The following is a 12,547-nucleotide window of genomic DNA, read 5'->3' on the forward strand; positions in this document are numbered from 1 at the left end:
ATTGACTGCCTCTTTGATTCTGGGTCAAAAAAATGAACCCATGTTTCGTCTCCAGTCACAATTTTTTTCAGAAACTCCTCCCCCTCCAAATGGAAGCGCTGCAAGTGTTCGGAGGCTATTGTTTTTCTTGTCTCTTTGTTGTCATCGGTTAGCATTCTTGGGACCCACCGTGCACAAACTTTTCTGTATCCCAGTTGTCCAATAATTTTCATCACACTGCCTTTACTGAGGCAGATTATGCCCCACAATTCATCTGCAGTCACCCGGCGGTCACCAGGAATGATGTCATCGACTCGCTGAATGTTGCTTGGAGTCACTGCGGTTACTGGCCTGCCACTCCGCATTTTGTCAGCCAACGGTGATGGCCCTTCAGCTGTGTTACAGGGATGAACCCATCGTCTAACAGTACTGACATCCACTGTTGCATCACCGGACACATTTTTCAGTCTCTCATGAATTCGAATGGGCGTTTCACCTTCTGCAAGAATTCAATCACAGAACGTTGTCTAATACCAACATCGATGTCAGCCATTCTGCAAACGGATACAGTCCTGCCACCTGTTGGTGCAGGAAGTTGCAATTGCTGTGGATTGGAGAAGGTTTGAGGAATTGTGCCAAATTCAAATATTTAACATAACTACCTTATTTAAGGAGAAAAAAATAGGAGGCATTACTTATTGACTGACCCTCGTATATTTCTAAATGGAGGTATTTGCTATTATTATTATTACTACACCTAATACATATTGGCATAGGATCTTGGAGATGGGAACATAAGTGAGCTGCAATCAAAATATCATCTAGAGCCAACTGAAAATCGGACATGTCAGATTCATCTCTCCTCCAACATCTGTCAAGGGTGAATAAGGAAGCCCCAATCCACAGACTATAGGGGCCTTTATACAAAGGACAGAAGTTGTAAATTTAAAGTATCTGGGTCAGCTTTATTTTCCTGTAAAAAGGTAATAGATGTAATTTCTGTTGCACAGTATTAATGGCTGCCAGAAGTATCTGGTTACACAAAGTAAAAAATTCTAACATGATAGGAAAAAAAGATGACTTTTAAAATGGTTTTAAGTAAGCAATTTGTGAGAAGGCCACAAGGGGGAGCTCTTGTAAGGGGAGTGTAAAGTATTGTCTAACAAAAACAAATTCTTCAAACAATAAAAAATATACTATATTAATACCTTATTAAAAGGAAACTTCAAGCCGATATAGATCTATATATTATCTCTCGCTCTCTATATATACATACACATTGTATATATGTATATATGTGAATTCATCTGCTATATACGGTACATACATTTGAAACCAGAAGTTTACATACATTATATAAAAAGACACATGCATAAAAACATGCATATGTGTCTTTTTATATAGTGTATGTAAACTTCTGGTCATGTCAATATCTGACATGAAATCAGAATAAACCTTTCCCGTTTTAGGGCAATTAGGATTACCATAATTTTTTATATTTGCCAAATGCCAGAATAATAAGAGAGAATATTTTAAGGCATTTTTATTACTTACTGCAAAGTCAAAAGTTGACATACATTTCATTAGTATTTGGTACCATTGCACTTTAAACTGAATGACTTGGGTCAAACATTTGGGATATCCTTCCACAAGCTTCTCACAATAGTTGGTTGGAATTTGGGCCCATTCCTCCTGACAAAACTGGTTTAACTGATCCAGGTTTGTATGTTGCCTTGCTCGCACCTGTCTTTTCAGCTTTGCCCATAAATTTTCAATAGGACTGAAATCAGGGCTTTGTGATGGCCACTCCGAAAAATTGACTTTGTTATCCTTAAGCCACTTGTTACCATTTTGGCAGTATGCTTCGGGTCATTGTCCATTTGGAAGACACATTTCCGCCCAAGCTTTAACTTCCTGGCTGATGTCTTGAGATGTTGCTTCAGTATTGCCACAATCTTCTTTCCTCATGATGTCATCTATTTTGTGAAGTGCACCAGTCCCTCCTGCAGCAAAACAACCCCACAACATGATGCTGCCACCCCCGTGTTTCACAGTTGGGATGGTGTTCTTAGGCTTCCAAGCTTCTCCCTTTTTCCTCCAAACGTAACGATGGTCATTATACCCAAAACGGTCAATTTTAGCTTCATTAGACTACAGGACATGTCTCCAAAAATTAAGGCCTTTGTTCCTGCGTGCATTTGCAAACATTAATCTGGCTTTTTTATGTTTCTTTTGGAGTAATGGCTTCTTCCTGGCAGAGTGGCCTTTCAGCCCATGTTGATACAGTACTCGTTTCACTGTGGATATTGACACAATCTTACCAGCTCCCGCCATCATCTTCACAAGGTCTTTTGCTTTTGTCCTTGGGTTGATATGCACGTCAGACCAAAGCACGTTCATCTCTGGGACACAGAACCAGTCCTCCTTCCTGAGCGGTTTGATGGCTGGACATTCCCATCTTGTTTGTACTTGCGTATAATTGTACAGATGAACAAGGCACCTTCATGTATCTTGAAATTGCACCCAAGGGTGAGCCAGACTTGTGAAAGTCCACAATTCTCTTCCTGATATCTTGGCTGATTTCTTTAGACTTTCCCATGATGCTACACAAAGAAGCAGTGTGTTTCAGGTGTGCATTAAAATATATCCACAGGTGTGTCTCTAATTAACTCAGATTTTACCAAAAAACCTATCAGAAGCTTCCAAACACATGACATCACCATATGGGCAGTCCAGAATTGTTTAAAGGCATAGTAATCTCTCTCTCATTTTGGCATATATTAAAAATTATGGTAATCCTAATTGACCTAAAACGGGAAAGGTTTATTCTGATTTCATGTCAGATATTGAGAAAAATATGCATGTGTCTTTATATAGTATATGCAAACTTCTAGTTTCAACTGTATATATTCATGTATGTATATAATATATAAAAACACACACAAACAAGTATATATACACATATATATACACACACACATATTATATATATTTTAATAGCAGGGTGAACCTCAACATTTTCACAAATAGTTTCCCTGTTAATGACCCTACCTAGCCGCGGAGGTTGGCACCCTACATTAAGCATGCAAGTTATGGCGCCCCTGCTCACCATCGCCTCACCCTGGTAAGCCTAGGTAGTCCTGTGTACTACAACCCCCCACAAGAGGTAGAATATACAAGATACAGCAATATGTTAGATAATATGAAAATGCATAACAGACATATCCAGAAGAAGGTGACAATGCATAAGGATAGTAATTATACTGCAATATGTACTTCCCAAAAAGATAGTAGGAATGCAATAGACTATTGTCAGACAAATTCGATACTATAAAGTGTCAGTGCCCGTAGTAAGGTGCTGATAGGGCTCAAGTGATACCCCAAAAAGAAAAAACACTTTTCAACGAAAGCGCAAATATATGAATCAAAACAACTGTAGTATGCCCTCGCTTGCCATTTAAACCCCACATAGCTACCAGTTCACCGCAAACTCACCTTTACCTCCTAAAAAGCCTCCTGATGAACCATGAACAGGAATGGGGAAACGCATTGAGGTAAAAAAACATACCATTAGTTGTATGCTCTCTGCTTTTTATGTAGGTTTTTAGTCGTGGAGGCCCAAGTTAGAGCTTCCACGATGTGCTAAAAATATTGAGATTCGTTTTGTGCTTTTTGGTAAATTACAAGGGAAAAACCTGGCAGTTTGCTGGAGATTAAACGATTCTGACATTTGAAGGTGGTCTTTTAGAAAGGCACACGCCTCAGGAAAAAACAAAGCCGAATAGGTGACATCACAGAGTGCTTGACATTCCATCCGGCTGACAAGGCTCTGACAGATTCACCGGGCTGGGATCTGAAGGCTTTACAAGAGATTTTATTGTGGAACTCAACCCTCAAATATACATGAAGCCTCGGGTATATCTGCACATATCAGAGCTCATCCAGCTCCTAAAAGGAAACTTTTCTTGCTGAATCTTCAGATCTGAAAGTGCTAAAGGAACTTCCGGGACACCCAAGTGGGAAAGAGATAATGCCATCATATATCAAACCGTCACCTTTCTGTGTCTGTTCTCAGCCGCAGCCAACTGAGACAGCATCCGCTCCTGCATAGTCTTGCATTGCTTCATCACTTCGCTCAAGACATACAAGGGATTGGAACAAACAGGCGGTGGCTTCTGCCCATGATTATCTTCCTTTAGGATCTCATAATCCCTCTGTAGGGCAAGCAATGGGTCGCTGATGTTGTATTTGCCATAGCGTTCCTCAATGAATCGGTCTTTATGCTGTGCCTGGAAAATCAAAGAGAAACAAAATATCAGAATTAAGAAAAAAAAAATACAAAACAATATAAAAAAAAAATTATTGAAATCTATTACTATCCATACTATGTACCTACTGTTCCATATTACAGAGCCGTAGCTACTCAATGTGCTATCATATAGTACTTTTAAGTAATGATTCTAAGGGAGAATACCTCCATATTAAAATCCATATGCCATACATAAGATACACAGTACAGGTCTCTAGACGTCTAAGGGTGCTAAATTAAAAAAAAAATTAAAGCAAGGATATATGATGTGGTCAAGTGGCAGAAGCCAATTTATATATTTGATTTACTCAAGTATATAGCGCCATTAATTTCCACAGTACTTTAGAGACAACATCATTGCTGTCGCCATTGGGCTCACAATCTACATTCCCTATCAGTATGTCTTTGGAGTGTAGGAGGAAACTGGAGAACCCGGAGGAAACCCTAAAACATGGGGAGAACAAACTCCTTGTAGATGTTGTCCTTGTTGGGCTTTGAACCAAAGACCTCAGCGCTGCAAAGCACTGAGCCACTGCGCAGTTGTCCAGGATTAGAAAAACATGGCTGTCTTAACATTGCCACCTGTGCCTACAGGCTGTGAGTGGAATTACATCTCAGTACCATTCACATCAATAAAGCAGAGCTGCAATACCAATTTGTAAATAGGATTGGAACCCTTTTTGAAAGAAGAGGTCATCATTATTTTTATTTTTTAACTTTGGACAACTGCGTTAAAACCCATTCACACAGACCAATAATCAAGCCAAAATTATCTCGTCCCCGATCGTTGGTCTATGTAAATATGGCAGCAATCAGGCGACGAACCAGAAACTACCCTTTTATATCTGCTGATCACATTTTTTAAAGCAAGCCTAAATGTCATTGTTGTTGGCAGCACCTCTCCCTGCATACAAAAAGGTTGTGCATTAGACTAGATTTATGAACTGCATTTGGACCAAACGATTATATTAACCATTATGTGCCCAAAAACAGTTGCTTTAGCAGATGTAAGGGTACGTGCACATGACGTCTTTAAGACACCAGTGGACCTGCCGAGGTATTGCTAAGAAAATGCATGCAGTCTTTTCCCTGCTGCGGTTTCACTTGCAGTTTTGCAGTCGTTTGCGGAGGCTCTGAAGTAATCGTCTTTTTACTGTATTTTCAAACCAAACGGACAGCTTGCTTTGAAACCAAGTTACATTTTAGACATCTTTCTGAACCCTGGAGCAGTTAATAGATGTAGCAAAAAACTGAACAGGTGCACAGCAATGTTGTTTTTACATTGCTGTGCATGCAATTTTTTTGCAGCACTTTTTCAGGTGGAATTCACCTGAAAAAGCCAATTTTTGCACATGCCCTAAAAAAAGTCTTATAATGAGCACCAGTTGACTTTTTAGAAATTGTTGATCAGTGACAGTTTGTGCAGGAGGTCTGGCTGCGTCAATTAATCCTCAAGGTTTAGACTAATTAGACTAATGTCAGCCAAACCTAAAGATATTGAAGGGTTCAGCAGACACTAATGTGTTTGAGGGTGCCAGCCAACTGACAATCCGGCATGTTTGGTTTTAGAGAACAAAGCGATTGGAAGTCCAAGAGAAGCCACTGGCAGAGATGTCTGGCAGCAGCTTTCTCAGAGAAAACACAGGAGCGCTCAGCTGAGTGAGTGCTCCTCTATACGGGAGAGTCGGCTGAGATGGATGCCGACCGGGCCATCAGCCGAAGCATCATTGGCCAAACAGCCATCTAATGTGTATGGTTGGCTTTAGTCAACATAATAACCTGATATAACTCTCTATTTTATCTCCATATACACAGTTGCCTTCCAAATCCTACCAATGGTCTATGGGAACAGTATCGGTTTTTGAGGACATCCAAGCACCAACAATGCACTTCTTTTTAGCAAAAGGAAACCTGCACTATAACAGACTTCACTTTAGATGTGAACAGAGAAGAATCATAACTCAAAACCAATAGATAAAGAAAAGCTAAACTACAAATTAAATATGTGAAATATTGTAAAAAGTGCTCGAAAAGGGAGCCTTACTGTCAGCAAAACCTATCACTTAAGAATCTCTGCATTTTATAATAGCTATTCAACATGTGGGATTGCCAGCCAGTATTGTCATTTATTCAGACAGAAATGGAGACTGTACGGGTAGTCAGAGGAATAATATACCAGACTGGGAGGGACCGTGGTGAAGAACTGCCGTTAATTTTTCCCATAATCTCATGTTACCAGACGGCAACTTAAAACCAAACAGACACGTAAAACTTGTTGTCACAACTAAGAAATGAAACGTAATGGTGATGCGTTCTGTATTTCATTTGTGTGGGATCACTCGGCAGTAACGCCATGAGTGCTCTCTAAGTCTGAGTAATTAGAGTCGACATAACACCGCGCGTCAGACTCCTCATTTACAGATGGGATTTAAAAGGCATTTCCCACAGTGCACCTCTTCTCCAGCATTTCTGAGGTCCCGTGATACAACACAGCTATTGTGTGCTGCCTTAGGTAAGACAATATAGCAAAGAACCTGCAAAGGTGATGTATGCACTCAGCTAAGGAGGTGTAATGGCAGCCACACTGTGGTCACCTAGCTTCCCATCATTGGGTGACCGGTCCAGGTGCACAACACCTGGAAGATCAGAAGAGACCTAGATTATGTAAAGTGCTTTACCATGACTATATTATTACCCAACCAATTAGAACCTAATCGGTTCAGGTAAATCAAGATCCGTAATAACCAAGCAAACAAAGCTTTAGTAATACCTGAGCCGGTAAATAAAAGTGTTCCCTGCTCAGTGGTTTTCTTGTGGCATGTATTATTACTCTGCATAAGATTGCAACTCAGACTTCATTGCTGCGCACAGATCAATGCCTGAAAAGTGACACTCCACCACACCCTTATCTTCTGTGTTATACAATCTCCTTTATTGGCTGGTCACCGCCCTGATCAAATGCTGAGCGAGGACCTTTGGAACCTATTGTGCTAGATTAGTGGGTGTGCCATAAAACATATGTTGTTTATGCCCAATAAAGCCTGCTTTACTGTGCGGCATCCTACCTGCTGCTTCTTATTCATAGGTTTTCCTGCTCAGGTCACTTTTACCAATGATCATGGCATGTGTTCATCGCCCATATGCTCTGACACAATCCTAAGATACCTGGCATACTTGATTACGGGGTCAAATAGTCTCTCATACTTAGTTAAAAAGACAATAATTTAATTTAAAGGGCCTTTTACATGAAGCTTTTCTGCGTGAAAACGGCAGGAGCTATATCACTTTGTTTGGTATGGACCAGTATTGTCTTAGGGATACAGCATGGATCCAAGTCCCCATTCTGTTGGCAATTCCTCCCGTGGTTAGAATGTGGACGGTACTGGTGGTAACCTCAATCTACACAATAACCCTATGACAAAGCTGAACAAGCAAAACACCAAGCACAAAGTTTTAGCACATGCAACTAGGTGTAGTGAAACTGGAGGCTTGTGCTAGGGACTAGCAAGTAGCAATGGTAACCAATCAATGCAACTTCTAAAACCGGACAATGATCTTTTATATAATTCTTATGTTAGAGCCACTGAATTGTCCAATATCTCCCACATCTACTATAATAAATCATCTGTCTGACCACTCACTCCTGGCATCTATGAGAACTGAACAGCAAAAGATGTCGTCGCCTCCTGACTATACTGCTAGTAGTGGACACATTCATTATGATGGATCAGATATATATATCTGCCTAAGTAACAAATTTGGTAATAAGGACATGAAGAAGTCACCATGCCATGAAAAGATGAACACTGAGGGGTTAAGAGAGCATTGACATTCCCCTGGCATTGCTGGAGTTGTTATCTTAGAATTATCAAAAAGAGGAGATGCTCTGCATTCTATACATTCTCCAGCCTTATTGTGGAGCAGAGTTCATTACATGGATGAAACTACGCCTGTCGCCAAGCTCTGTTTGCCAACGTCATTTGATGGGTGCCAAACTTAAATTATCCATATATTTACCTACTACAGTCCATGGCATGAGCTACATTCCTCAGGGGTACAGGCTTTCCTTGTGGAGAGCCGGCTGGTACAGGAAGACGGTAACATCAGACAACAAACACCCTGCCCTGTACCGACGAGGAGCAAGACCGCTAGCTACAAACGGGCATCTCTAGTTTAGTCGATACCCTTTTTTATGGGTTGAACACTGATTTGCAGGGCCTGGAGGAGAGGGAGTTTGCATACTAATCTGCAGATTTTGATAAACACCAAGTTTAGAGTCATGTAAAACACACGATTCTTAGAGTGGCCGATAAGGAGGTACGTCCGAGACGGTTAATTATCCTGCTCAATAATTATCCACTCCAATGGGATGGAAGAAGCAAAAATTAAAGAATGACTTTGGTTTCTTTGTCTGCCTGCATATTGACAATATTACAAAAAAACTTTTAAATGAGCAAAAAAGGGGAAAAAATATCACTATAAATTACTGCAATTTTACTTGGAAACTCATGTCGAGCAGGCTGTATTGGGGTCCATCTTGATTCAGTTTGTTGATTCTATTTACTTGGGAACCTTTAAGGATTGTTAGCAAAAAAAAGCCCCAAATGATCAGACCCCCAGTGTTCAGCAAGTCATCCTTCTGTGTACAGGGGATAACTTGTTTTTTATGGGAACAAGCCTTACATTTACAGTACACTTTTACACCCTGACAGTCAGGATTTGACAACGGCACCATTACATAAACAAAGTCAGTAAAATGTATTATATGTCAGCCGGGGTCATATCGTAAGGTTGAAGGAACAGATTCCTTTCCACATGACTTACATAAAGGAGAAATAGGAAACACCGATAGGGAAAACACACAAACAAAAAATACATGGTGTTGACCATATAAAAGAAAGTCGATACATAGAACTTGCGAAATCTGAAAATATCCATTGTGAGGAATATTCTGTGAAAAATTACACGAAAATAATGAAAAGTTTATCCTTGTGAAAAAAATGGTAACTTATTTTGTAATGATGTCCTAGAGAACACTAAGAACTGAAGACACGACCACACATTAAATAACTTTTACTATTATTAGGGTCTGGATTCTAATGGTCATTCGCTTTATTTCCATGCACAACTTTGCCGGCTGCCTACAGTATATGGCTTTAGTTAGGCAATTATGGGCACTACTAGAGATCTTATTTACTCCAGGGTCAAATGTTGTGTTTCCTCCCCTAATACTAGTGTTTTTTTATCATGGGAACTGGCGCGTAGTGAGGTCTCGGGACCACAGATGAGTTCCAGATGGAGTTTGTTGTTTTAATAACTAAGTTAATGGTCTCATGTCCCACGTACGGGCTAACTTTTAATAAAGTGTTCCATTAGCTACAACATGACTATCTGCACCACAGCCACTTTTATATGTGTCATTATAAGTGCTTTTTATATGTTGGTTCTTCATTTTTATGTCCTAGCTTATCATCCATCCAGTGGCAGATACATCCTCATCTAAACTCTCACTCTTTACTGATATGGAATCTCCTGAGAAAGTAATTTGCCAATTGTACTAATATAAAAGGGAAAATGTCCGAGTATCAGGTTCCTGGATTAATGGCGTATATCAAGCCAATAGGTATAGTGTGGCATATAAGAGAGCACTGTATGAATATGCTAGGTAGAGAGGCTCGCCTTAGGTGACTGATGCCATGTTTAGTCCTATTTAATAAGCCCATGGTTGTGTTCTGTGTATTTCATCCATAGGCTAATATTCAACTGTGCAGAGACGGGTCTAATGTATTGGAAAAAGAAAGGTTCCACTCATAGACCAATCATTAAAATTGTAATTTTTACAATCAATGCTACAAGTGGAGATAACCAACTTGTAATATACACGATACGGACAATAGTATTGGGTCGCACCTCTTAATCACTGAATTCAGGCTTTCCTTCAGTCCCATTGCCACAAGAGTATAAAATCCAGCCCTAGCCATGCAGCCTGCTTTTACTAACATTTGTGATGGAATGGGTCGTTCTAAAGAGCGTGGTCCTGTAATAGGATGCCACCATTGTAAAAAGTCAACTTGTGAAATGTTTTCTCTCCTAAATATTTCAAGATCAACCGGGTGGTATCATTGAAAAGTGGAAAGGTTTAGGAACCACAGCAACTCAGCAATGAAATGATAGTCCATGTAAAGTAACAGAACGGAGTCTCCAAGCGCTGACAAGCAGTGCATAAAGGTTTCTAATATTCTGCTGACTCACATCTCCTCTGGCATTAATATCAGTACGAAAACTGTGTGCTAGGAGTTTTATGGCATGGGTTCCCATGGATGAACAGTTACATACAAGCCTTACATCACTAAGCACAATGACAAGTGTCGGGTAGAATGGTGTCAAGAAATGGAGCCATGTTCTGTGGAGTGACAAACCACGTTTCTCTATCTTGCAGTGTGACGGATCAGTCTGGGTTTGGCGAATGCCAGGAGAACCTTAACACTCTGATTGCATTGTGCCAACTGTGAACTTTGGTAGAGGAAGGATAAGGCTATGGGATTCTCTTTAAGCAGCTGGCCCAAAGCCGCTAGTTCTAGTTAAGGGAAAACAATACTTGGGCATGCCAAGATATTTTAGACAACATACAACTTTGTAGGAACAGTTTTGGGAAGGCCCTTTTCTGTTCTAGCGTGACTGTGCATTAAAAGGGAATCTGTCAGTAATATCAACCCAATCAAGCCATCTGTATGAGCAGCCAGGTCATAGCTGAATAAAAGGATACCTTGATATTTGCAATCCAATGTCTTATTCCAGAAAAATCCACGTTTTTCTTAGATGTAAACGAGCTGTTCAGGACTATGGCCAGACACAGATCTGCATGAGAATCTGCATCCAGAGATTATGTTTAATAAAAGGGAAAGTTACCATTGTGATGTGTGATGGCCGCTCTCTGCTCTCCTGATCTCACTGCAGAGCTGTGTGTGATTATACCTGACACATCTGCAGGTTCCTCTCAGCTTCCAGCTCACAGGCAGCCAGTGCTGTAATATTGTTGTGATACAGCAGAGCTGTGAGAGCTGCAGAAAATGTGTTTGTAAGAAAACAAAGCTGAGTTCTACTGTTCTGTGCTACACTCCTAACTTCTCAATTTATTAAATATAAGCTCTGGAGGCAGATTGTCATGCAGATCAGTGTCCGGCCCCTGGTCCTGAATAGCTTAATTACATATAAGAAAAATAAGGATTTCTCTGGAAGAAGATATTAAATCGCAGATACAAAAGGTATACCTGCATGCCCATATAGATGGCTTAGGAAGGTTGATCCTACTAACAGATTCCCTTTAATGCATAAAGCAAGGTCCATAAAAGCACGGTGGGTGAGTTTGGCATGGCCCGCACAGAGCACTATCCACTTCGACACCCTTGGGACGAACTAAAATGGTCCCATACACATTTTAGCTCAGCATCATTTTCACAGTTTGTGCAGAAAAATTGCTTTTGTTCCATAAATAAGAGCATGGAAGGAAATAAACAAAAGTCCTGGAAGTAGGAGCAGCACATACTTCTGTATTATCAAAGAATGACAGGAAATGACTGGGGAGATGAGAAGCGGGAAAGTACTTTCCCAAGAGCTGGGAAATTTACCAAGCTGGGCTCTATACGAGTAGGAGAAATTCCTAATACATGTATCAGCCACCTTCTGATCTGTATAAAGCCACCAAATATAATTATATCTAGTGGCCCTTCAAAAGCATAACAACCCTGCAATGTATAAACATTAGTGCCACATACATAACCATTTAGTAACTTAGCACCCAATTAGTCTTCATTTCCTACCATTCTGCTGCGATGCAACACCTTCACTTAGCTGGCTGTGCTGCTGCTGACATACAGTGGGTACGGAAATTATTCAGACCCCTTTAAATTTTTCACTCTGTTTCATTGCCTCCATTTGGTAAATTCTAAAAAGTTCATTTTTTTCTCATTAAAGTACACTCTGCACCCCATCTTGACTGAAAAAAACAGAAATGTAGAAATTTTTGCAAATTTATTAAAAAAGAAAAACTGAAATATCACATGGTCATAAGTATTCAGACCCTTTGCTCAGACACTCATATTTAAGCCACATTCTGTCCATTTCCTTGTGATCCTCCTTGAGATGGTTCTTCTCCTTCATTGGAGTCCAGCTGTGTTTAATTAAACTGATAGGACTTGATTTGGAAAGGCACACACCTGTCTATATAAGACCTGACAGCTCACAGTGCATGTCAGACCA

At 40.2% G+C, this 12,547-nt stretch overlaps 1 protein-coding gene across 1 annotated transcript in view; it reads right to left on the minus strand.

Moving 5' to 3' along the window:
* CTTNBP2NL (CTTNBP2 N-terminal like) overlaps window positions 1-12,547 on the minus strand; it is a 79,958-nt gene that overhangs the window by 11,894 nt on the left and 55,517 nt on the right. Inside the window, exon 3 of the mRNA XM_073667187.1 lies at window positions 4,035-4,268. Coding sequence (XP_073523288.1) covers window positions 4,035-4,268 — 234 coding nt within the window. The remainder of the gene's footprint in view (window positions 1-4,034; window positions 4,269-12,547) is intronic.

Source organism: Phyllobates terribilis, unplaced genomic scaffold, assembly GCF_046119375.1.
Source record: "Phyllobates terribilis strain yellow unplaced genomic scaffold, ASM4611937v1 Scaffold_2__4_contigs__length_985480577, whole genome shotgun sequence".
Classification (NCBI taxonomy): Eukaryota; Metazoa; Chordata; class Amphibia; order Anura; family Dendrobatidae; genus Phyllobates; species Phyllobates terribilis.